This window comes from Mus musculus, chromosome 5 (assembly GCF_000001635.26).
Source record: "Mus musculus strain C57BL/6J chromosome 5, GRCm38.p6 C57BL/6J".
Taxonomy (NCBI): Eukaryota; Metazoa; Chordata; class Mammalia; order Rodentia; family Muridae; genus Mus; species Mus musculus.
This window is the reverse complement of record NC_000071.6, coordinates 34,495,908-34,522,935: the sequence shown is the minus strand read 5'-3', so window position 1 is coordinate 34,522,935 and position 27,028 is coordinate 34,495,908. Positions and strand designations below refer to the sequence as shown.

Below are 27,028 nucleotides of genomic sequence, written 5' to 3'. Positions count from 1 at the left end.
CACATGCATGTAGAAGCCAGAGGTCAATGTCAAATGCTTTCCTTGGAAGTTTGCCATGTTTTATGAGACATGATCTCTCAGTGAATATAGAGCTCATCAACATAGCTTGTTAGCCAGCAAGTCGCAGGGTCCCTTGTTTCAGCCTGTCCCCCAAAGCTGGGGTCCACTTCATGGACTGGGCCATCTCCCTAGCCCTCCTCTTCTTTCTTTCTTTTTTTTTTTTAAGATTTATTTATTTATTATATGTGTGTACACTGTAGCTGTCTTCAGACACTCCAGAAGAGGGCATCAGATTTTTGTTATGGATGGTTGTGAGCCACCATGTGGTTGCTGGGATTTGAACTCAGGACCTTTGGAAGAGCAGTCAGTGCTCTTAACCACTGAGCCATCTCACCAGCCCCCCTCCTTTTCTTTTAAAGATTGTCCACTCTCCTTCTGTTCCTTCCTCTTCTACTGACCTTTGAACCCCAACATCTGACACATCCAAACTCCCTTTAGAACGCCATCTTACTAGAGCAAGACCTGGCTTACCTCAGGGCTCATCCACTTCCTGGAACAAAGTAGATGCTTAGTAAATGGCTGGTGAAGGAAAATAAAAAGCCAACAGGTAGAGTTCTCCGGGAAAGGGACTGCCTTCCCAATCAGGCTCCTCTGTCCGATGAAACATTGAACTGCCTTCCTTTTTCTCTTCCCAAGAATGGCCTCATGGTGAGGCTGCTTCCCCGTGGCAGGCCTGTTTCTGGGTAAGACCAAAGCTGAAGGCTACTGACCACTCCTATGGGGGACAGCAGGAAAATCCATAGACCAAAGCATTGAGGGTGGGTAGGGAAGGGATGGGTAAGGCCTGGAAACCTTGTGGATGATTTAGCTCACCACAAAGAGATGTGGATGGGTGGGGGGCAGGTGGGAGAAAAGTTGGCCTCAAACATCTGGCAGGCTGTGAGAACAAGGCTGGGTCCTCTGCTGGGAGAACGGCCTAACGTCTTGCCTTCTTGGGTTCTAGGTCTTCCTCTATCCAGGGACAGGTTCTGTGGCTCCCTCACACTGGACTTGTTCAAGGGGAGACAGAAATTTTTCTCCTTTGCTGGTGTGAGTCAGAATCAAGGCAGAGGGAGAAGCAGAGGGTAGGGAGTGGAGAGAAGCTGAAGGGACTTCTTAGGCCAGGCTGTAGAAGGGGTCCGCACAGGTCCGCAATACAGGTCTGGGCCATACTCCAAGCCATGGCTCTTACAGGCTTGCTTTCTTCTACTGTGCCAGTTCTACATGCACTCTGGGAGAGTCAGCTGAGCATCTCTGCCCAGGAGGCCTTTCCAGGCTCCTGTGCCATGCATCACCCAGTTTGTCACTTGCAGCTTTCGACACACCCTGCAGTGTAGGACTCTACAAGTCCTGCTCCACTGGCCCAGCCTGTGAGTATCTGGCCAGGCTTCTCCACTACCTTTCACGCCCAACCAGGCCAGGCCTCCTGGGCCAGCCAGAGATCGGGTGTGAGCTGATGATGTTGGAGGAGGCTTCCTGAGGACAGCAGGACCAAGCTGGACCAGACCTGGAGAGCTTTCTTGGAGAAGATGCTGTACTGGAGGACAGAGAGAGGATGGAGCCAGAGCGGCAGTTAGGTGGAAGAGCCCCCCTCCCCCCCAGGAATCTTCCATGGACTTGCACATGACTGCCTGGCTTTGGTGCTAAAGCCCAGCTTGGCTCTGGCTTTGCCACCTGAACAGTTTATTTGGATCAGTTTTCGATCTAGAACACTGTCAAACAAACCTTAGTAGAAAATTCTATTTAAAAAACACAAGCCCCGTGGGTGGCAAGACCCTGGCCTCACACGTACTGATATTTCTATTTTTACACCCAAACATGCTTTCAGCCCCCAGAGCCCGATTTGGAACTTGAAAGCAGCCTGTTCTATTCTGGGACCCACTTCCGGCCTTGGTGGTATGATGGAGGCGGTGTTTGTACACACAGGCTGCTCTGCCCTCTGCCCTCCCCACCTCCCCACCTCCCGTCTCTTCCTGCCCTCTTTCATCCACATAACCACCAGGACAAGAATGGAGTCTGCGAGGAGAAGACCACAGGTTCGGGCAGGGAAGCTGTGGACTTCAACAGTAATGTGGTCCCCCATTATCTCTGAAGGTTCCACCAATCACCCAAGCCTGTGTCAGGAGGGGTGGCCAGCCTTTCTCCAGTCAACACTGGACACTGAGACATGGGGTGAAAAGTGGCCCATGTGACAATAAAAAAGTTCTCCCAAACCATAGGTGGGAAGAAAAAGGGAAATAGGTAAGCCCCGCCCAGGAGACTTGAGGACTGGCCCCTAGACGGGCCCCAGGCCCTGCCATGGTAGATCTGCCTAGGAGAAGTGAGTGTGGGGCCCACCCACAAAGTTCCAGAGACACATGCCCCTCCAGGCCTGGCACTGGGTCCAGATGGGCACCACCCAATTTTCAGCATAGCCTGACCATTACCTCTCCCTTCTATCTTAGACCTTGGTCCTCATTCCCACCCACGAGAACCCCAAACCATGCTGGCCAGACCCAAGACTCCCAGATGCTACAAAACCTTGGGACTTAGTGCTGACCCCTCAACACCTTGATCCCTACTGTGCCCATTCCTTGAAAGCTACACTGGAGCCCTCCTATGCCCCAGACAGGCCCCAGACACATAGGAGGCCAGACAGGCTTTACCCAGAAAATCCCTGTTGGTCTCACACACACACACCCAACCTCCCTCCACAGAGGTAGGACTGGAAAAGTAACAGCTGTGACAAGTAGCCAGACTCATGCTCTACCCAGAAATGTTCCTGCAAAGGACCCCCTGCCCCAGGCTGGGGCTTTCCTGTCACAAAAGAAAGCTTTCACACAAGCCTGGAAGGCCAGCAGGAGAGTGAGAAGGGCTCACTAAAGGTGAGGCTGAACCTGCCCTATCCTGTGGTAGTAAGTACCCAGGTGAGAGGCAGGCAGCATGGCGTCCCTCTTCCAGCTTGCATAGGCTGAGAATAGATTTTCCTTATTTACCATCTTAAGAAATGGTGCTGTAACTCCGGGACCCCCTCTGCAGACCCACACAGATGATTGAGCCTAAGGCACAGGTTCAGACCAAGCTCCATCATTTCAGCCAAGCCTGACCGTGAATGCCTGTAATCACCATACTTGGGATGCTGGGGCAGGAGGATTGCTGGTCTGGGCTACACAGTGACTTTTAGAACGGCCTGAGCCACAGTTTGAGAAATCCCATAGCTGGCAAGGCTCACAGAACATAGGAGTTGCCCTCCTTCGCCTTCTCCAGGGGCCGCAGTTCAACTCTGCCCATTTTTTTCTGTTTGTTTCACTTCCCTAACCCTAAAGGACACTCTTATTGCTACTTCCTAGCCCATAGCATCAGCACTCGCCTTAGATAGCTATGCTTGAAGCTCCAGATGCAGAGCCTTCACGTACAGCCTCCCGGCAGCTAGCTAGCTTCCTCTCCTCGGCTTGGTTGTCCTGGAACTACTGAATGCTTTCATTTTTTATTTGTTTACCTTTATTAAATAAATAATTTAAATCCCACCTAATGCCCAGATCTCCGAGATAGCCTTCCACTACACCAGACACACCATCAGACTACAACAGACTTCTAAGTGTGGCCCTGCAGCCCCCTTCACCAGTGTCTTACCACTGTCTTTGCGTCCCTGGAATCCCTTACAGTGAGATTCCCAAACTTCCTTTCTCGGTTTCCCCTTCTTTTTGGAGAAGCACACCCTCAAGTGGCTCCTGAGAAGGGAACATGTTTCCTGAGGACTCCCCCTGCTCTTTTTTTTTTTTTTTTTTTTTTTTTTTTTTTTTGAGACAGGGTTTCTCTGTGTAGCCCTGGCTGTCCTGGAACTCACTCTGTAGACCAGGCTGGCCTTGAACTCAGAAATCTGCCTGCCTCTGCCTCCCAAGTGCATGAGCCACCACTGCCCAGCTGATTTCCTCAATCTTATCTTCCAGTTCTTCTATTGAGTTTCTATACTCATGTACATGTATACATATGTATTTTTCTAGGATCATGTATATATACATTTCAAGATATATGTATATACATATACATATTGAACTTCTATGATCATGTGTGTATGCTTGCTCTATGTGTGTGTATTATATATATATATATATATATATATATATATATATATATATATAATCAGACAGACAGAGATGAGACGGAGCGGGGGGATCTCATGTAACCCAGTATATTCAGTATTGAGGACTGAATCTAGACCTCCATAGGTAACCATTCTGCCAGCTGAGCTATATCTGAAACTTCCACAATCATATTTTTAATTTTTTAATTTTCTTTATTTCTTTCTTTCTTTCTTTTCTTTTTTTTGGTTTTCGAGATAGGGGTTCTCTGTGTAGCCCCCGCTGTCCTGGAACTCACTTTTTAGACCAATCTGGCCTCGAACTCAGAAATCCGCCTGCCTCTGCCTCCCAAGTGCTGGGATTAAAGGTGTGCGCCACTACTGCCTGGCTCATATTTTTAATTTTCTAGAGTTCTTTATATTTTCTAAATATTCTATCTTCTCAGCACCCAGTTCTATTTTTTTTTCATGAATATATACACATTTTTCTCTTTGCTTCTTGAGGGTACTGGTCACATGTTCTAAGCCAGCTGTAGTGGCACACACTTGGAGTCCTAGCTAATCGGAAGGCCAAGGTAAAAGGGCTGCTCATCTATGTGTCCAAGGTCTAGGGAAGAGACACCCCTAGCCAGCCACCCAGGCTCAATCAGATGTTGTGCAAGCCTACTAGAGTAGGTGGGGTTGGTGCCTGAAGTTCTAGTCCCCAAGCCTTTGTGGCCACACTGCCCCCTTGTGGACACTTCCATGGCAGGACCCTCGTACCTGTGAAGGCCTCATGTGTCTGGGAATGTTACAGCAGTGTGCGTGGGTGACAACCTCACTGGCCACAGACTCACATATGAGCCTTTCCCCTTCAGAGGGAGGCCTCTGCTTTCTTACACAGCTTCCTTTTGGGCTCAACTGGCCCTTGAGGTCACAGGGCAGGGCTGAAGACCCAGCATTCAAAATAAAGCAGGAAAGAACTAGGAAAAGTTGCAGATTCCAAAGGGACCTGTGTGAGAGTCAGAGGAAGAGGCCTTTGAGGAATCAGTCTGACAAATTAAGCCAGAGTTAGGTCAGCGGCCTGTCCACTTGCTCCACAGGATCACTGGAAACTCGCGGCCCATCGAAACTCAGAATGAGAGTCCGAGACTCTGGGATCTCCAGTCTTCTCCATCCAACTCTTGGGTATCCCTGGGGACCCTCCCTTGCTCATTGTATCCCTTTCTTGGGAACCCAAGTACCGAGCTCCTCTTCATTCTTTACATTGCAATAGATAGCGCCCCCTCCCCCCAAACACACTTGCTACTTAGCACAGGCTGGTCTCAAACGATCCTCCTGCCTCAGCATCTTAGAATTTTGGGATCATAAGTCTGTGCAGTGACTCATCTAATCACCCTTTAAGTTGGGATACTCCACTCCCTTTCCTGGCCCCCACATATTTCCCCCCATCTTTTCCTTATTATATGTTATTTTTCTTGTTGTTGATGCAAAATGCCTAAAATAAATAAATAACCAACTTAAGGGAGGAAGGGTTTGTTTAGGCTCCTGGTTTGAGGGGACACAGTCACTCAGAAGGAGAAAGTATGGCAGCTGGAGCAGGAGTCAAGGGAAGTGAACAGTGGTACTCAGTTCACTTTCTCCTTCTTGTTCAGCCTGGAGCTCAGCACATGCAAAGTGCTGCCTCCACTTAGGATGGGTCTTTCCTCAATTAATCCTCCCTGGAAACCTCATGGCCATGCCCCCAGGTGTGTTCCAATTAATGACAATTATTAACTAATGTGCTTAAATAAAGTTTCCCTACCTCTTGGACTGGGCATCTGCCTCCACTGTTAGAATATTCATCTATGACTCTCTAGGACCCAGGCCCTGTATTCAGCTGAAGGCACATGTATGCCAGGAACTTCCTGTGTTAACTTGCAGAATCTTAACCATGTCATAGATGGTCAGTGTCCTTAGAGGTCTGGAATCTCTCATCTACAATTCTAAAGTCCCCAAAAAGCTCAGAAACCCAAAGTGTTTTTCTTAGAGCTGGTACAATGGCTGACTTGAATCTTGTCTTACTTAATTTGACTGGCATTCCCTCTGTATTTCCAGAAACTGACTTGTTTTGTGGGGCTTAGAGATGCCCCAGTGGGAGTGCTACACTCTATGTCAATTGTTCTGATACGATAAGAGAAAGGATTTCAAGTGTAGCTGGGGATGGTAGCTCTAACTATAATCCCAGAACTTAGAAGCCTGAGGCAGAAGAACTACTCTGAGTTTAAGGCTAGCCTGGTTTACAAAATGAGTTCCAGTTTGGTCTACAGAGTGATACCCAGCATCAAAAAGTAAAGAACAAGATCCAAGCATGGTAGCATACACTGTTAATCCTAGCACTTGGGAGACAGAGACAGGCAGATCTCCATAAGTTCCAGACCAGCCTGATCTACATAGAGAATTCCAGGCTAGCCAGGGTTACAAAGTGAAGAGACTGAAAAATAAAGAACAAACCAAAAAGATCTTCAAGGGGGCTGCAGAGATAGCCCAGTGGTGTACAAGCAGATAGCCTGAGGACTGGGAGATAGCCCAGTGACATTCGAGCAGATAGCCTGAGAATCTGATTTTGGACTCATAGCACCCATGTGAAACTAAGCATGACTACACACATCTATGACCCTAGCACGGGTCCTGGGGTTGGGGATGGAGACAGGTGGATCCCTGGAACTTGCTAGCCAACCAGTATAGCCAATCCATGAGCTCTGGGTTTAGTGAGAGACCCTGTCTCAAAAAAAAATAAGGCTAAGAGAAACAGTGGAAGACACTCGACATTAACTTTTGATCTCTACACACATACACCCACACGTGCATGCTATATATACATACACACATATCACACACATATCGCACACTCACACATACATGTATAGTATATATGCTCATATACATATCATGCACACATGCATGTTACACACACACACACACACACATTTTAAAAAAGACTCCCAAGTGTTAGCAGCTTGAAGCAATATCACGTCTTTGTTACTTTGTCAGGAGCCTGGAGTACATGGTTATAGAGGTCAAGTACTCCCTGTTGTGCAGAGCTTGCCCATATGCACAGGTACTGGAAACAGGACTCCTTTTGTTGTTGATTTGGTTTTTCAAGACAGGGTTTCTCTGTTAGCCCTAGCTGTTTTGGAACTCAATCTGTAGACGAGGCTGGCCTCAAACTCACAGAGATCCATCCACCTGCCTCTGCCTCCAGAGTGCTGGGGATTAAAAGCACGTGCTACCACTGCCTTCCAAGAGTAGACCTTTTTAGAGGATGGTTATCTCAATTATGTGCAACTACATAAAATCAAAGCTTTTGAACTCCAAACACATGTGGCCCAGAAGCATTTGAATAAATGTCTTTGTTGTTTGATTCATATTTTGCACTTCACAACCAGGCTCAAAAGCACTTGAGTGGTCTACTAGGCTACACACAGGAATAGTAGTGAAGAGTTAAAGCCACATATCAGCTCTGGGCCAGGGTTCTTCTGTGTGATATCCACTCCCACACCCACTTCCCCTTCATCCCACAACTGCCTCAGTCAATCAAGATGACCCTGCATGACCATAGCAATGACTGTGCTGGACAATCATTTAATCATGGAAGTTTGGATGAGAACAGCTCCCATAGACTCATGTTTGGATACTTGGTCCCCAGTTGGTGACTCATGTAAGGTTAGAAAGGATTTCAAAGTATGGCCTGTTGGAAGAGCTGTGCCATTATGGGCAGAGAGATTCTGAGGTTTCAGCTTGCCCTCTGCTTCCTGATTTGTAATCAAGATGTGAGCTATCAGCTTTAAACATCTGACCCTTTATCCCAAGTAATGCTTCTTCTATACGCTGCCTTGGTCCTGGCATTTTGTCACACTAATAGAAAAGAAATACGCACTCATTCTCTAGTTCCACAACACCCCTACCAGGTAGGGAAGGAAGCAACTGTGACCCATCTTTTCTGAGCAGAAGTTTTGGGCTGGAAGGGCTAAGAAGGAACTGAACATAAGTGAGCCAGGTCTGTGACTCCCAGTATCCATCCCATACATTCTTGGCGAGGTCTGGCTTTGCTTATAGTTTTATACTTGCAAGTGAGTGTGTTCCTGCAGGCTCAACCAGAGCTTGCCTGTGAGCAGACAGGGTATTGAGAGTAGAAGACTGAGCAGAAAAGGAGACACACATCCTCACATAGGGAGGGGACCTCCATGAGATCTTAGCAATGAGCCATTGAAAGATTCTCACGGAGGAGAGACTTCCCAGTGGAAAAACAGTGTTCATATGGAAACTGTGGGAAGGAAAGGGTGGGCACCCTCTTGTCTTCTGCTAGAACAGCTTCTAGCGCTAAGGCCATCCTAACGCGAATTTAGGGGCATGCTGGGGTTTGGTGGCTGGCTCTGGGCTCCATCATGTACTCTGGATGGGAACACCTTTCTGGGTCAGTGTCCCTCTATGAAGAAACGCATGTCAAGTCCCGGAAGAGGAAGGAGCCCAGCCAATGAAACCTGACCACACTCTACGTCCCATGTTTGAAGTCCTTTGATTTATTTGCTTTTCTTCAGCTGCTGTACCAGAGGATACCTAACCCCAAACCCTGGTCGCAGATGGGGTCTGACTCCAGGAAAATTCCTCAGACGCAGGGAATAGAGCAGACAGCACCTAGAATGGAGCTGGTGTGTCAAGAGAAAGTGAGATCATAGAGTAGGAGGGACCAGCTGTGGGAGGGGACGGAGTCAGACTCCCGGCAGTGGGAGAGGCGGAGCCAGCTGTAGGCGGGGCGGAGTCAGACTCCGGGCCATGGACGAGGCGGAGCCAGCTGTGGGCGGGGGCGGATTAGGCTCTGGGAGTGGGCGGGGCGGGAAACGTTCCGGGAAGGCTGGTTTTCGCTCCCCCTGTGTGGAGAAGTTGGAGACGCCCAAGTCCCCACGGAAGGCCTACAGCCATGTCGTCTGGGGACCCAAGGTCTGGTAGACAGGACGGGGCCCCGCGTGCGGCCGCAGCGCTCTGTGGCCTGTACCACGAGGCCGGCCAGCAACTACAGCGCCTGAAGGATCAGCTGGCCGCGCGTGACGCCCTCATCGCGAGCCTCCGCACCCGCCTCGCGGCTCTGGAAGGGCACACGGCGCCGTCACTCGTGGACGCACTTCTGGATCAGGTGGAGCGCTTCCGTGAGCAGCTGCGACGACAGGAGGAAGGCGCTTCGGAGACCCAGCTGCGGCAGGTGCGGGGCGGGCGGGAGCTGCTGCGCAAGGCGGCCTGGGGAACTTGTTGGAGCGAGTGACGTGGAGTCCAGAGATGCGCGAGGTCTTGAGGGTCGCGAGGATATGAAGCTCGAGGTGCGGGTCTGAAGAGCTCGAGGTCTGAGCATAGTGGTTTAGGGGTGCGCTGGGGTTTGAAAGGAGCTGGGTTATGAGGGATACGAGATCCTGAGACTAGTGGGTCCTGAGGTTTCAGGGTCTGAAGGGCGTGGGGATCAGAGGCGCAGGTAATCCTGTTGGATTAGGGTCTGAAGGTAAGAGTCTGGGTAGTTCAGGGTATTGAGCAGTTCGGGATTCATTCGTAGGCTCAGGGGATATGCCAGAGGTGAGCAGGAGTCTCTGGGGCTCGGGGTTCTGGTGAGCAACAGGGTGGTAGGGGTGTGACTGTTTGAGGAGTACCAAGTCCTGACGTCCTGCTGAGGTTATGAGCACTTCTGAGGGACTTGTAATAGAGGTTAATTTGGGACAGACCCCCTGGGTCTCTCGACTTTGAGGGGTACTGCTGTGGGAAACTTACTCATGAAGTTTTGTGGGGGACAGGGTTCTGCGGAATGTGAGGGATCCTGGAGTGCAGGGATCTTGTGGGGCATAATGTTCTGAGGTAGCCTCGAACACGTGGTTCTGTTGGTAGTAAGCTTCTCCAATATGTACTCATATTATTAGTAATATTATTATATTAGTCCCAAAGGGGTGTGTAGCTGTTTTAATCACTGCCTTATTTGCGTTAAAGAGATACCATGACTAAGGCAACTCTTATAAAAGAAAGTATTTAATTGAGGGCTGGCTTACAGTTTCAGAGGGTCAGTCCATTATCATCATGGTGGGGAGTATGGTAGCTTGCAGGCAAGCTTGGTGCTGGAGAAGTAGCTGAGAGCTACATCCTGATCCACTGGCAGAGAGACGTCCACTAGGCCTGGTGCGGGCTTTTGAAACCTCAAAGCCCATCCCTAGTGACACAGTTCCTCCAACAAGGCCACATGTCCTATTCCTTCTCAAATTGTGCTACTATCTGATGATGAAAAAATGCAAATATATGAACCTGTGGGGGCATTCTCATTCAAGCAACAACAGTGGGGGCACCAGGCTTGACTAAGATGGAATTCTGAGGAGGGGTGGTGTTCAGGGTTCTGTGGGACAGACACTAGAGGCTCTAAAGGACATGAGCGAAGCATGGGGCCAAAAGGGTCTCAAGGATATCCTGACAGGCATTGCCCTTTGAGGACTGTGTTCAGGTTCCAGTGTGTGTGTGTTGGGTATGAGGAGGCAGTATAGGTCTTGGTTCTTGGGTTCTGTGTTAGGGAGGTCTTCTGTGGAATGTGGGGTTCTGAATCTTGAGGAGGGTGCCAGGGGCCTGAGAGATGCATAGGGCTCCTAAGGATGGTGCTCTGAGAAAGAAGACCCATGGTTTTGGTTGGTGGCATTTTAGTATTATGTGGGAAGAAGTGACAGGTGCCAGTCTGATAATATGTGAATTCTTATTTGGCTCTCCTTGTCATTTGGTATCATTTGGTTCCTGTGAGATATCATAAGCACACAAAACTGAAATGAGTAATAATACTTTACTGGAGCAATTATTTCTAAACCTGACAACCTTGTCCGGCATTTGGAGGGATGCTGGCATTTTATTCCATTTGGTCCATAGCTGTCTTGATTTTCCCAGGAAAGAAAATAAGAGAGGAGATTACCTGATAAAAGATAATGCTTGTTTTCAAGATAACCACTGCAGCTAGATTTCTTTCTTTCTTTTTTTTTCCTTTCTTTTTTTCCTTCCCATCTCCACCCTTTTTGTACTGGGGATTGAAGCTAGAGCCTAGGCAGGTGCTCCACCATTGAGCTACATGCATCTCCGGTTCTCTTCCTCCTCCTCCTCCTCCTCCTCCTCCTCCTCCTCCTCCTCCTCCTCTTCCTCCTCCTCCTCCTCCTCCTCCTCCTCCTCCTCCTCCTTCTTCCTCCTCCTCTTCCCCCTCTTCCTCTTCTTTTTCTTCTTTTTGTTTGTTTGTTTGTTTGTTTGTTTTTGATACAGGGTTTCTCTGTATAGCCCTGGCTGTCCTGGAACTCACTTTGTAGACCAGGCTGGCCTCGAACTCAGAAATCTGCCTGCCTCTGCCTCCCGAGTGCTGGGATTAAAGGCGTGCACCACCACGCCCGGCTTCTTCTTCCTTTTTAAGATTTATTTATTTATTATATGTAAGTACACTGTAGCTGTCTTCAGGCACACCAGAAGAGGGCGTCAGATCTCATTACAGATGGTTGTGAGCCACCATGTGGTTGCTGGGATTTGAACTCAGGACCTTCAGAAGAGCATTCAGTGCTCTAAACTGCTGAGCCATCTCTCCAGCCCCTCCAGTTCTCTTTTTGCTTTTTACTTTGAGATCTGGTCTCACTAAGTTACCCAAATGGATGTTGAACTCACTGTGAATCTCAGGCAGGCATTGAATTTGGATTCTCCCTGCCTCAGTCTTTCAGGTAGATGGTATTACAGGCTTTTGCTACCAGACCTAGCCATAACAAAATTCTAGAGGGGGAAAAAAGAAAGCATTTTTTTTTCTGATGGTAAACTTCAGAATATCTGAAAAATAAAGGAAGGAATAAAATAATCTCACATGCTTTTTACATGCCTCTACCTGCGTTTCCTTTGCAAAGACACAGATCCTTGGCATTGCTGGGTTCACACTTCTGTTGTCATGGTTTTCTATCTGTATCATTTAAAGTACCAAGAGCAATAGGAGTCTCCCCACTCCAAGTCTCCCTCTTTCTGGAAGGAGGGTTGTAAAATATCAGAACAGAAGGGAAAGCAGAGGCCGCCTGGTCTGTGCCACTAATTTAGTGTTGTAACATCAGGTGCCATAGTGAGTACAGAGTGTGGTTCTGAAGGCACCTCACAATTTGTCACCAGACTATCAGTGGGGGGTAGTTATGGTAAAGGAGATCCCCATAACCAGAACAGAACTTCATCTGCAGTCTGCTAGCCATTGGTGTTCAGTGCAGATGTATCTGTACCCGGCAACTGGGACTTATTTATAGCTCTCTAGAGGCTCCAGACAGAAGCAGTCTATGGCCCCTGGCATACAGATTTTGTTCTGGGATTTTAAGAATTATTTGCAATTTTGTTTAGGGATTTTTGTTAACTGTATGGTGACTAAATATTACAAAACTATTGTGTGGCTCCTCAGTCTGCCAAAACAAATTGGCTAACTATTATTAGCACTAGAAATATGTGTCAAAATTACCCTGTTTATTTTAATTTCAGTATTGCTTTTTTAATAAAAGATTTATCGATTTATTTTATGTATAAATAAAAGACAGCACTATAGCTGTCTTCAGACACACCAGAAAAGGGCGTGAGATCCCATTAGATGGTTGTGGGCCACCATGTGTTTGCTGGGAATTGAACTCAGGACCTCCGGAAGAACAGTCGCTGTTCTTAACTGCTGAGCCACCTCTCCAGCCCCCGTGCCTTTTTTCTATGATGTAGCTTCCTTGGTTATATGGTTTGCAGAGTTATGCACAGGATAAGGCTAATGTAAGCAGTATAAGGAAGAGATGGGACTTGGTGCTCCCCCACCCCCAGTAATTGGCACACCTTTTCCAACAACACACCTCCCATTCCTTTACAAACAGTTCCACCAATGGGGAACTAAAGATTCAAATATATGAGCCCATGGAGGGCGTTCTCATTTAAACCACTGCAGTAACCATGTACTGCATTCCATGGTGACAGATTCAGGTAAGCACAGTTTTAGCAAATGTCAAAGGGATTATGTACTTGTCAGCTCAATGCAAATACAGGATGACTTTTAAAAAAAATTATTATCTTTTTCTTACCTCTTATTGTCATTAAATTCTATTAGTGAATGCAACATTGTTATGTTTTAAATCCTTTGTTTTTCATCTGTAACAAAAGGAAAAGAACTGCAACTGGCTTTAATCTTGAAAGCAAACACTGTGGGGCTAGAAAGATGGCTCTCATGGTATGATGGTATACACTTCTAATCCCAGCATTTGGGAGACAGAGGCAGACAGATCTCGGAGTCTGAAGACAGCTAGGGTTGCCCAGAGAAACCCTGTCTTTAAAAAAACCCCAAACCAACCAACCAACCAACCAGCCAGCCAACCAACCAACCAAACAAACAAACAAACCGTGCATACTGCCCTTGTAGCGGACCCAAGATTGGTTTACAGCATCAAGGGGCTCACAAGTGTCTGTGACTCCAGCCCCAAGGGATCCAGCAACCTCTTCTGGCCTCTGTAGTAACCTGCACAAACAAGCGCATACTAACATACAGACACCTACAATGAGAAGTTGGCACCAGGCATGCATAGTGGCACATGCCTTTAATCCCACCACTAGGAGGCTGAGGCAGGCAGATCTCTGTGAGTTTATGGCCAGTCTGGTCTACAGAGTGAGTTCTAGCCAGAGCTACATAGTGAGACCCTGTTTCAAAAAGCCAAAATAAATAAAATCTAAAAGATTTATTTTTTAAAATAGGGTTTTAAAAGAAATAAAATAAATAGAGTTTGCAAGATGATCTAACACATGAAGGCAGGCAGCTGCCATCCAGCCTGATGATGCAAGCTGACCTCCACATGGCTTCGTGTACACACACACACACACACACACACACACACACACACACACACTATTCTCTCATTCATAAATGAATTAATAAATAAACACAATTCTTTAAGAAAATAGTAGCTAAATGTGGTGGCATGTACTCTCAGGACATAGAGGTAGTCAGATCTCTGTAAGTTCAAGACCACCCTAACCCTAAGCCTAAATGAACTAAGTTAAAATAAATGCAAGGTAAGTCCAGGACATCCAGAACTGCTACACAGAGAAACCCTGTCTCCAAAACCAAACCAAACAAACAAACAAACAAAAAAGTAAAGAAAAGAAGAAATAGCAATGCAGAACAAATTAGTTACACTCATCTTTCATAAAGAAATGGTTAACATAATTATTTCCATATGTAATGAAACATATTGTATAGGCAACCGATTAAACAAGATTGTATACAAATTTAAATTTCCCGAGGGGTATGCTTTATATTTTCCAGAAACAAAGACAGTGGGGGAAAATCTCATAAGCGAATGACAAGGACAAGAGACTATAGGTGTTCAGAGCTGCACAGAATTAAGCACATCACAAACCATACAGTTCCTGTAATAGTTGCCTTGGGTTTTGCCAGAAGAAACCCAGTGGAAAAGTGGGGCAGTGCACAGTGTGCCTTTAGTCCCAGCCATTCAGGAGGCTGAGGCAGGAGGATTACAATTTTGAAGTTAGCCTGAACTACATAGTCAGATTTTGTCTTAAAAAAAAAAGTGAAAATAAATACAAACTTAAAAAAAAATCCAGTGGAGGTCAAAATCAGAATAAACTCTTTATATATATCTGCCTGTCTGAAGAGGGCATCAGATCCCCCTATAGATGGTTATAAGTCACCATGTGGTTGATGGGAACTGAACTCATGCCCTCTGGAAGAGCAGCCAGTGCTCTTAGCCACTGAGCCATCTCACCAGACCCCAGAATAAACTCTTCAAGGGGAGTTACTGCAAAGGTCTCTTCATAAAATGCTAACATCAAAGGAAAGCATACAGCTGTGTAAACTGTGTAGCAGTTCAGACACAATGGAAAAGGAATCTCAAGACTTATTTTTCCCAGACCCCCTTTCCATGATATGACAGAAAACTTTTTGAAGACTCCAGATGTGTCTTTGAACATAATCCATGTGTAAAATCTGCAACTTGAATGGTTCAAATGTGCCAATGGGATGTTTTTTTTTTTATCATAAGCAACTATGAAGTTGTTTCAAGTTCTGTAACAGCTAAGAATATGAATGGTTCTGAGCTAGTGTGGTGGCACACACATTTAACCATAACACTTGGTATGCTGAGGCAGAGAGAACTGAATTTGAGACCAGCCTGAGCTATATACCAAGACAATCTCAAACACACACACACACACACACACAAAGGAGCAAGATATTAATGACTTTTTGTGGATACAAAACTGATAGAGGACATTAAACTAGAAATGAACTATGTGTTGAAGGCGATTTGAAGAGAGTCAGGAGAAGCAGAGGATGTTTCGGGTGGTACAAGACAAGGGCCCACACCTGGTAATGGCATTTTGAGGCTCCCGAGTTGGCCAAGTGAGTGTACATTACCAGGAATGTGTAAGTAAATATTATATCTTTTTCTTTAAAAGATTTACTTTATTTTGTTTATGTGTGAGTCTGCTTGAATGTATGTATACCATATGCTTGCTTGGTACCCATGGAGCCCAGCAGAGGTCATCAGATTCTCTAGCACTGGACTTACAGGTGGTTGTGAGCTATCTGATATGAGGCCTGGAAACTGAACCTAGATCCTCTGCAAGAGCAGCAAGTGCTCCTAACCACAGAGCCATCTCTCCAGCCTGATACGTTATTACTATTAAGATATGTGTTTGCCTATGTGTGATGTGAATGTCAGTGCTGGTAAAGTCCTGAATTTCACCATTGGAACCCATTGGAGCTGGAGTTAGATGTGGTTGTGAGGCACAGGATGTGGATGCTGGGGACCAAATTCCATTCTTCTGTATGAGCAGGATGCACTCTTAACTGAGGAGCCATCTCTCTAGCCCCTGTCATTTTTAATTCTTCAGGAGCATTTTAATGATTTAGTAGCTCATGAAAGTTAGTGTCTTTTTGCTTACGCATTGGTCAGTTTTGTGAGGGGTGTAATGTATTTCAGTCACTGATTGGAGAAGAACAGAAAGGTTTATCACCTCAGCCACTGCCCACAGGACCCTTTGTTTACTGAAATAACAAGGCAGGTTTAAAACAACAGCAGTAGCACTAGAAAGGCAGAGAAGTGGATTTCTGTGAGTTCTATGCCAGGCTGGTCTACAGAGTAAGATCCTGTCAAAGAAACAAAACCCAACTACAGTAGAAATCAAATGGTTGGTTAGCTTGCTTTCATTGATGGCCATAGCTGCCATCTCTAGAAACAGGGACCCTAGACCAGAAAAGACTGGTGGTTCTCACAGAGACTGGGTATGTGGAGTAATTGAGAAGTTATTTTTGACATACAGTAGCCAGTACATCAGAATGAGGCCATAAACTTGTCTTCCTGGTATCCTGGAGTGGGTGGGAGTTGAGACTCTACCTCATCTGCAACTTGAGGCCTGGATGGATGATTTTGCAAACTTCTTCCAGATAAGGTTTTCTGGGTTAATGGTGCCATTCACCATGTTGCCTGTGGCTATTCAACTGCATCCTGTTATCCTGGAGACTGGCCTCATAGGTCCTGCCTAATTCTGGCATCTGCAGTCCTTTCCTTCCAATTTTTCTCTTCCTGGTTTGCCACACTTTATAGAGCAGTGGTCCTCAACCGGTACATCATGGCCCCTTTGGCCACCCTCTGTCTCTAAAAATACTTACATTTCAATTCATGACAGTAGCAAAACTACAATTATGAAATAACAACAACAACAAAATAATTTTATGGTTGGGGTCACCACATGAGGAGCTGTAGTAAAGGGTCACAGCATAGGGAAGGCTGAGAACCGCTGGCCTAGAGTGAAAGACTATCTCAAAATAATTCACAAAGAAAAAACACCAAACAGTGCATGGTTTTATGACAATCCAGGGGCTGGTGAGATGGCTCAGTGAGCAGAAAGTGCTTTCCGTACAAGCCTGTTGATGTCCAGAACCCAGGGTGAAAGGAAAGAATCAACTCCTGAAAGTTGTCCTCTGATTTACACCACACACATCATACACACATGCATGTACAATAATAAAATTACAAAGAGAGAAATAATCGAAGTTTGTCTTTACAGTGTGATGGGGATCTCATTTATCATGGTGACAAGGTCTAAGGATAAAAGATAGAGGCTGTCTATCCCTGGCTTTTGTGAATCTGTTTCTTCATTTGCAGAGTGGATTGGTTGAGGCTCTTTCATCTCATCATATACTGTTTATGCTTGAGGATTCTTTGAAAATAGGAAAGCGCAAATTTAAGACCAGGTCGTTCCAAGCAGTCATTTTGACCAGGCTGATGGGAAGTGCACTACTCCTAGCACTCGGGAGGCTAAGCTTGAGCTCAATGAGTCAAGCCCATCTGGCAACCTAGAGGAAGTTTTATTTATTTATTCATTTTTTAAAAATTATATATATATATATGTATATATAGTGTCTGCATGAATGTCTGGGCACCACGTGCATATCTGTTTTCTATAGAGGCAAGAGGAGGATATCAGACGCCCTGGAATTGGAGTTACAGACCATGTCGAGTGGCCATGTGGATGCTAGGAATTGAACTAGAGTCTTCTGGAAGATCATTCAGTGCACTTAACCACTGAGCCATCTCTCCAAACCCAGAAAAAGTCTCCCCCAACCCCCGTCCCCAGACAGGGTTTCTCTATGTAGCCTTGGCTGTCTTGGAACTCAGTTTTTAGACCAGGCTGACCTCAAAGTCAAGAGATCCACCTGCCTCTGCCTCCCGAGTGTGGGATCAAAGGTGTGGGCCACCACCACCATCTGATTCTTCAGAAAAAGTCTTAAACAAAACAAAGTAAAACAAAATTGCCACTTAAGGACCCCTGGTCACAGCACATTGGGAGCCCGAGGCAGGAAGACTGCCATGAGTTTGAGCATGAGCTGTAGAGAGATTTCTTGTGTCAAAAAAAAAAAAAAAATCAAAATAATATAATTGTTTTAGGCTGGTCTGGAACTCATTATGTAGAGAAAGCTGACTGAAACTCTTGGCAGTTCTCCTGCCTCAGCTTCCCAAGTGCTAGGATTATAGGCATGGGCCACCACATGCAGTTTTTTTTAAATAGTAATTAGGATTTCAGGCTATATTAGTCTTCTAAACAAAGTACCACACATGGGGAACTTGAAGCAACAAAGATTTAATTGTTCATCATCCTAGAGGTTAGAAGCACCAGATCAAGGTGTCAGCTGTCCCTTTTCACCTCTTCCAGCTTTTGGTAGTGGCTTCAGGTCCTTAGTGTTCTCAGTCTTCACATAGCTTTCTCTTCTAAGCACATCTCTCTAAAATTCCTTCTTGGATGGCCATCAGTGGTTAGATTGGGGGTAGTTCTTTTTTTTTTTTTTTTTTTTTTTTTTTTGGTTTTAGTTGAGACATGGTTTCTCATTGTAGCCCTGGCTGACCTTGAAGTCACACTGTACACCAGGCTGGCATGGCTTTGAACTCAGATGTCTGCCTGTTTCTGTCCCCCACTAATTAATTTTCTTTTGAGATAGGATGTCCTAGTTGGTTAGAACTTGTTTTGTGTAGACCAGGCTGGAAGATGAAAAACTCCAACGTTAACTCTATTATCTCTAAAGCCTGCCTTCAGAGTGTGTATTATATAATGATATGTTATCCTTGCCAGAATTTCTTATGCTTGTATCACATTTTTTCCTCATGGAGCCCAGAAGGGCCTTGAAGTTGCTATATAGTTAGGTGAGCATTTCTTGAACTTCCTGTACTCCTGCCTCCACATCCCATCCTAGTGCCAGGATTCCAGGTGTGTCCTGTCATGCCTGGGTCTGAACTTTTGCTTTTGACATTGCTTCAGCCCTTCAATCTGTGCTTTAATTTTCATAACTATTGAACCTGCCTGTCTCCCTTTACATTTTTAGATAGGGTCTCCCTGGCTGGCTTCAAATTCTTGACCCACCTGTCTCAGCCTTCCCACTGCTGGGATTATAGGCATGCGTTACCACACACATTGAAACTTTGAAATTCTTTTTTTTTATAGGAAGTTGAAAGACTTACGGAGCGTCTAGAGGAAAAAGAGAGGGAGATGCAACAGCTGATGAGCCAGCCTCAGCATGAGCAAGAGAAGGAGGTAGTCTTGCTTCGGCGAAGTGTGGCAGAGAAGGAGAAAGCCAGGGCCGCCAGTGATGTTCTGTGCCGCTCCTTGGCTGATGAGACCCACCAACTGCGCAGGACATTGGCAGCCACTGCCCACATGTGCCAACATCTGGCCAAATGTCTGGATGAACGACAGTGTGCACAGGGAGACGCTGGGGAGAAAAGCCCTGCTGAGGTAGGCCGTGTAACTTGATCAAGTGAAGACTCTGCTGTGACAAGAGTCATTGTTGTTCCTGAGTAGTTGCTGAGGTCTGCGGGTCCCACAGAACCTACTCTTTGCTCAGGGAGGAGAATAAGTTTGCTTAGCAGGAGAGATCTGGTGGAACATGTGACCTGTAGCCTGCCTCCCCCACTCCTAGTATTGCCTGTAGCTGATCCTGCATGATGGGCAGGAGAAGGCACTTGGGTTTTCTCTGCCCTGAGGAGAGGAAGGAAGAGCTTGGAATAGGGGGATGCCCCCAGGAGGTGTTGTCACTGAGGCAGATGTAGGTGACACTGCAGAGGAGGTCAGATGCCTCCACATGCCACATATGCAGACTCCAGATCTAACCCTGCTAGAGATACATCTGGGTGGTAAGAGCTGATCTGGCCACAAGTCTCATGAAGAGCCAGAACTTCTGCTGCCAGCAACATGGCCTGCCGTAAGCTAGACTGCCATAGAGCCACCCTCGAGGCTTCTTCATTATCACCCGATAACAGAACATCTTCACGCCTCAAAACTATGAACCCTATGTAGTCACTGTGGGAGGTGGACAGCAGATGGCGACAGAAGGGCCAGAGGCCATCTGGGGACAGGTTGCCGTAGGGACCCAGGAGGAGCCCTCTGTGGCTCCAGGCCAGGATAGTTTGGGTGGTGGATCTGTGTGAGTTTGGTGAAGAGGAGTATGAGTAAGGCTTCAGCATTGAGCATCCATAAGGTAGTTATGGTGAGAGATGCATCTCACAAACCAGAGGGCTCCTGGTCAGGAAGAGCACATGACTGGTGGGATCAGGACTCAGGATAGGCCAGGCACTGGGCATGGTACCTTATTTCCTGCAGAAAGGTGGTGCTGATCTGTGTGGAGCTGACAGGGAAACAGGCACATATGGCACATCTCGCCTCAGTTACCAGTGGGTGTATTTGTAGCTTTTGCATTACTATGACTACCAAGAGAACAACTTCAGGAAGGGTTCCAGGCTATCATGGTGGGGATGGCATTGCCAAAGTCATGGCAATGGGAACCTGTGACAGAGAGTCCTCACATCATGCAGACAGGAAAGAGGCCAGGGAGACAGAGACAGACAGAGAGAGACAATGAGACAGTGGGACTAGGGGCCAGGTATCAACTTCAAAGGCCTGCCCTTAGTGACTTATTTCTGACTGCTATGCTATACCTCCTAAAGTTTCTATAACCTGTACAAATAGCACCAACTGTTTGGGGTCAGGCTTTCAAACCATAAGCCTGTGGGACATCTCTGATTCAAACCATAGCAGTACCAGGCTGAGTCTGCATCTTATGTACACCTCTCCCCAGCCCCACCCCTGGGCCTCTAAATCATGTCCTTTCTAGGCAGTTCTCTAAGACAGGAGCAGTGTTCATGAAAATGTGTGTGTGTTCTGAGGAAAGGGATACACAGGTATCAGCAGCTTGCCCAAAGTATAGAGAAACTCGATCAACAACCATCCATCTCAGATTTCACAAAGAGATCACCTTAGAAGGAACACAGTTGTAAGTGTTTCTATATAGGAGGTGCTCCTGTCCAAGTTTGTATCACTGTAACCTTCCCCTTGAAGATCTCAAAGTAGCCTCAGAAGGCTACTGGGTGGGTGCTGGCTTATGGCGCAGAGGCATGTCATGTCAGTATCATTTCTCAGCCTTGGACTTGGCTGATTCATCTGGGGCTTCTCAGCAGTCTGGGTTAGGACATGTACTTCCTGTCATTCAAGGGGATTTCTTAAAACCAGTGTCTGTGCGTTACCAGTCCCTCTGTAGTGTTGAATGTCTGGGATTTCTGAGATATCGAGTATACTCCAGAAAAGTTTATGCTGCTTTCCCTTTGGGTCAGCCAACTGCTATTAGGGGTTAGTTTGGGGTGTGGCTTCTGGGATTGAATGCCCTGGTTCTGACCCTGTGTGAAGCACAAGTTAGGTTGCCTCATCCAGAAAGTTCTCTTGTCTATAGGCAGGATTTCTGTCTTGGTGACTCTGCAGGAGGTAAGATGGATCTGTGGCCAGGCCTACACCAAGGACCTGAAAAAGCCTCCTGGATGCTGGGTATGTGTCTGCTAGAGTAACACTATGTTGCTGTCTTCCCTATTGCCTGTGATGATAAATAAGTTCTGGTGCTGTGAAGGTTTTACTACAGCTCATGTACTTATCCCTGTAGACTTGATGACAATTGAATGTTTAGTCCAGATTTAAAATACAGACAGCTCATGTTGGTAGGTAAGAAGGAACAAGGACAGTATCAAGAGTGATAAACCTCGAGACCCTCCGCCAAGGCTGTGTCCTGGCCTCAGCTGGCAGTGGGTAGGGTAGGAGCTGGATCTGCAAAGTTTATTTGTTTGTTTTTTGATATCTGTTTTGCTTCTTCACTAAGTGAACAGTCATCACCTCCTACAGTGCAGCTGCAGTGACGGTCTGTGACCTCAGCCTCTGGCTCCAGCTTCCTCTCTATTTCTGTATGTTATACTCACACAGTGGCATGGCTTCCCTTTGTCTCTTCCTTATGTAGCTAGAGCAAACAAGCAGCGATGCTTCTGGCCAGAGTGTTATTAAGAAGTTACAGGAAGAAAATCGACTGTTAAAACAGAAGGTGACTCATGTGAGTATCTAACATCTCATTGAAGAGGAACATTAACCCTGACAAATGGTAAATGGAGGCTTTTTTTTTTTTAAAGCTGGTGTCTAGAGGTGACTTCTGCCCCCCTGGCTGCTTTAACTTGATTCACAGTCTCCAGAGACCTGACCATTCTGTCACAGAGGATATAGTAAAATCAGGAACTCTCTGTCCTCCTAGAATTAATTAGTCAATAAAAGAAGTACAAGAATTACCATCAGGGACTTTCTTTAAGCTCTTACCTTCCTTACTCTCATCTCTAGCCCTCCTCTCGCTCCCTCCCCCACCCCCCATGCGGCCATGGACAGCCTCCCTCTTTCTACCTTCTTTCTCCCTACCTTCCTACAATAAAGCTCTAAAACCAGAAAAAAAAAAAAAAAGAATTGCCATCAGGAAGTAGTTTTGGGTGTGTGTGTTGTATCTGTATATGTTTGTACTTGCATGTGGAGGCTAAAAAGTGACATTAGACAATTGTACTTCACTTTATTTTGCAACAAAATCTCTTGCTGGAGCATATAGATTTGACTAGGCAGGCCTGCCAGTGAGCTCCAGGAATCTGACTGCCTCCCCATGGCCAGCACTGACATGGTAATGGAAGTGTGTGACATGTGTCATAGCCAACTTTTACACGGGTGCTGGCAATCTGGAGTCAGGTCTGTGTGCTGGCTCAGCAAGTACTTGACTAGCTGAGCCACTGCTTCCAGAAGTAGTTTTGGGTTTCCCCCCTCAGGGAAGCAGTTTTTAAGGCAGGAAAGTAACAGAGTTTACCTCTGTTAGATTATTATTATGGCCGAGTGGTAGTGGTACACACCTTTAGTCCCAGCACTTGGGAGGCAGAGGCAGGTGGATCCTGTGAATACGAGGCCAGCCTGGTCTACAGAGAGTTCCAGGACAGCCAGTGCTACATGGGGAAATCTTATCTGGAAAAACCCAACCCAACCAAACCAAACCAAACCAGAACAAGAACAAAAGACCATTCACATGGATGTCCCTATAATAGATCAGGTTCCCTGGCAGGCTTAGAACTCTCTCTATACAAAAGAAAGGGAAAGGAAGGCAGGTTTTCCTTAGGAAAACCTTACCTGGTAAATTATTGCTGATAACCACAGATCTGTGTTGGCTTGAGCAAAAGTCTCTTTTGGTTCTGTCTTTTCAGGTAGAAGACCTCAATGCTAAGTGGCAGCGTTATGATGCAAGTAGGGACGAATATGTGAAGGGGTTGCATGCCCAGCTAAAGAGGCGGCAGGTCCCTCTGGAGCCTGAGCTGATGAAGAAGGAGATTTCCCGACTTAACAGACAGTTGGAGGAGAAAATAAGTGACTGTGCGGAAGCAAACCAGGAGCTGACAGCCATGAGGATGTCCCGGGACACTGCGCTGGAGCGAGTGCAGATGCTAGAACAGCAGGTGTCCTCAGGCTCTGAGCAGCACGGACAGGGATGTTTGCCAGTTTACACACCACCGGCAGGGTCTTGGGACAGCCTCGGCTAAATGTCTGGTGGAACTGGGTGGGGTACAGTCACAGAGTAGTGGGAGAAGGCAGGGAAGGATTTTCTCCTTCCTTGAATAGCCATGAATATTCCGTCTTTTCTCAGATTCTTGCTTACAAGGATGACTTCAAATCAGAAAGGGCAGATCGGGAACGAGCGCACAGTAGGATTCAAGAGCTGGAGGAAAAGATCATGTCCTTGATGTACCAAGTGTCCCAGAGACAGGTGAGAGTACAAGAGACTTTCTCCCTTTAGATGGGTTTTCTTCTTTTATTGTGAATTTTGAACAAAGATGTACTGGCTGACAATACTGTTGGTGATGTGCCATTCCCAGCTCTCGGCCTAGAGTGTGGCCATAGAGAACCTCTCTGTGGTACCGTATTTAACTGTGGAGGTCAGCATGGTGGCCTGTGTTGGTAAAAGCTAGCTGTCGTCGGGGCCTTTCCTGACTGCCTGCTCACAAGAGCATATCCCAGGCCTCAGTGCTTTACTGACAGTTCTGTCAGTGTCTGGCCTTGTGAGGTAGAGACCCTAGTTACTATTTTGCAGAGGTAGGACACAGGCCCTGAACACTAAATGAGGTCCTCTAGGATGGCCAGTGGGCCCGTTGCCTCCTCTGTTTTTAGTGCTGGTGTATGTGGTCAGTGGAAGTCTCTTGAGGCATGGAAAGCTGGACATACATGCCTTTCACCTCTCCTCCTACCGGGAGAGACTCCTGCTCCACAAATTCCTAGGAAAGATTTGTTATTTTAGCCACTTAGTATCCATACATCTTCTGTCCTGTGATAAACCCTCAGAGAACTTCCTGCCCTAACAGCTGGGATAATAGAGGTATCTCTGAAAATCAGTTAGGCTGAGCAGGCAGAATTGGTTTTGAAATAGTCTTTCCCAATTAAGATGGGAGAAGAACCAGAGATATGTGAAGGCCGGCCATACTCTTCTGTTTTCTTCTGACATTCTGCTGGACCTTATCAGCTTCTGCTTCCCTTCATCTGCACCAGGGGCACAGGGGCATCCTGGTAGATACCTTTGCTCATCAACCTTAAGCTTAGTTCATATCAGGGGCTGGACACAAGCATCAGTTCTAATGAATGGAGGATTTTGGTAGAAACTGATAGCCCTCCCTAAGTCTATAGGACAAGGCAGTGGTGCCAGAGGGCTTTAGCAGTAACAGGACCTTTCCCAGAGTCTTTGCTTAGCTCCAGCAGTCCCTTTGACATCATATAACAGAGTGTGCATGTTTCCCCATCTTGTTTTAGATCAGGCTTGCTCAGGGTGGTATGGCCATAGAGGAGGCTATTCCCCTAAAGCCCCAGCACTATAGACATAGGAAAGAATTTTCTAGCATGCAACATGGGCAGGAATGGAGCTATCCTAACATGTCTGTGGGTTTGCTGGGCTTTTGGCCTTGCCTGTAGGTTTTTGGTTTTTTTTTTGGGGGGGGGTTGTTTTTTTCTGGCTTCTGAGCTTTAGATTGCAAGGTCACTAATGGTACAGTCAAATATGACCTCTCAGGCAGTCTTTTAATGATGTGCCAGAGGAGTGATCTTACCTGTGCTAGGCCTGCCAAGCTAGGTCCTCTGAGGGATTCCTGATCAGCCCCAAAGCTAGATTTCTGGTGGGGACCAGGGCCTTTGCATTAATAGTAGTCTCTCAAGCACCCATCTTTGCTCGACCCAAGGAGGACAACCATATGACAGTGGTGAAGTGGGAGTGGTAAGACATTGTGCTGCTGAGAAAAATTTAAATTCAGATGTGAAGTAATAGCACCAAGAGCAGGTGCTAGAGTAAGGCTCCCATACTCCTATGCATGTAGCAATGGGCACCACTGCCCAAAGTGCTTTGTGGCATTTGTTTAGTGTGCATGTGCCAGACTGTGCCAAGAGTGCACTCATGGCTGCCACTGTAGGTCTCAGAGGCTGTCTAGCACCTCGAATCGCATTGAGGTACAGTGGGACTTAGTTGGCCTGTTCCCTGGTTAATGCCCAGCTGCCCACACCACCCCTGGTTTTGTTTCTCTCACTCTGGTGTTAGTGGGTATCAGGATCACTTCCTTGACTGAATATCCTAAGGGTGAGGGCTCCACTCAGGCCTCCCACTTGTGTTCTTTCATGATATGACCAAGTACCTATAGGACTTCTTCAGTTCACTCAGCACTTTCATCTAGACAGCAAGCAGCATTAGGATTTGAGGAATGAGGTCTTCCAATTTAAGCCTTTAGAAACTCCAGAGAGCCAAATAAAATACTTTGATTCTATAGGTTAGTTCCACACTCTTTGTAGAAACTCTTGTGGTATGCGGAATGAGAGCTGATGTTTGATGGAAGTGAGGCATTTTGATACAGAAAGAAGCAAGGCAATGGTATTTAAGGTCTATTCTGAGCTATGTCTGTAGGGCCAGACTTTGTTGACCTCTAGCACAGCCCATGTAAACTAACCTTTGCCTTCTCTGCAGGACTCCCGGGAGCCAGGACCCTGTCGGATTCATACGGGGAACAAAACTGCCAAGTACTTAGAGATGGATGCACTGGAGCATGTGACCCCTGGCGGCTGGAGGCCTGAGTCTAGGTCCCAACAGATGGAACCTTCTGCAGAGGGTGGGCATGTGTGCACAGCCCAGAGAGGTCAGGGTGACCTTCAGTGCCCTCATTGCCTGCGGTGCTTCAGTGATGAGCAAGGCGAGGCATTCCTCAGGCACCTGTCTGAGTGCTGCCAATGAGCCAGACATTGCCCGTGTGACCCATGACCACCATAGCTGCTCTAAGGGACTGGGAGGGGTCCTCAGACTCAGTTTTCAACTCAGTGTGTTGCATTCTCCTGGGATCTAGGGCCCAAATGGGCAGGGTCACTGGAAGGTCATCTTGTTTTCATTTGACCATGGTGAGACTTGGTCAGAGGGAACTATTGACAGAGCAGGAGGAAGAGGTGGGGTCAGGGACATCAAGTGGACATCAGTTTTGTCTCACGTAGAGTTTGGAGTGAGCTGTCAATTCAAAGCTGCAAGCTATCAGTTGTGGGAATATTCTGAAGCCTGCTTGCACCTAGAGTTATGCCACTTGCTGGAAGGGGAAGTTGCTGTGGGAGCAGTGTGTCCTCTTTCCAGGGTGGTAGCTCCATCCTGTTGAGTAGTGAGATACACTCCCTGACTGGTCTGTGCTGCATTACAGTTACATGATACACTAGAACCTTCCCAAACTCAGCAGAGCCACACAGCTGCATCCAGTACCATCACCCTGCAAAACACTTGTATTTCCAAAAGGGAAAGCACCTTTATTTCCTAATCATTTATTTTTATAATAAATGGCTTTACTACTGTGTTGCTCTGAGAGCTGGGCTGGAATGTGTGCAGGAACAATGGGAATTTTCTGGTTACTAAGGAGAGACCAGCTGGTAAGGAGAAACATTCCTTCTGTCTTGCCTCAATTCACAGGTGTCAAGAAGAGCAAAGGAGTTAAGTCTCTTCATCAGGATCACAGGATTCAATGGCAGAGCTCAGAT

General features: G+C 46.7%; 1 protein-coding gene across 1 annotated transcript; it reads left to right on the top strand.

Annotated features, from left to right (window-relative positions):
- Nucleotides 1-8,956: 8,956 nt before the first annotated feature.
- Nucleotides 8,957-26,840, top strand: Tnip2 (TNFAIP3 interacting protein 2). The gene is made up of 6 exons (NM_139064.2): nt 8,957-9,317; nt 19,109-19,399; nt 21,939-22,028; nt 23,200-23,448; nt 23,637-23,756; nt 25,986-26,840. The coding sequence occupies exons 1-6, from the start codon at nt 9,039-9,041 to the stop codon at nt 26,247-26,249; spliced, it is 1,293 nt and encodes a 430-aa protein (NP_620703.1). The 5' UTR covers nt 8,957-9,038; the 3' UTR covers nt 26,250-26,840.
- Nucleotides 26,841-27,028: the final 188 nt, after the last annotated feature.

Coding starts and splice junctions, on each gene's coding strand:
- Tnip2 (NM_139064.2), top strand. CDS start 9,039: ATGTCGTCTGGGGACCCAAGGTCTGGTAGACAGGACGGGGCCCCGCGT. Junction 23,449..23,636: donor TGCAGATGCTAGAACAGCAG/GTGTCCTCAGGC, acceptor GTCTTTTCTCAG/ATTCTTGCTTACAAGGATGA. Junction 23,757..25,985: donor ACCAAGTGTCCCAGAGACAG/GTGAGAGTACAA, acceptor CCTTCTCTGCAG/GACTCCCGGGAGCCAGGACC.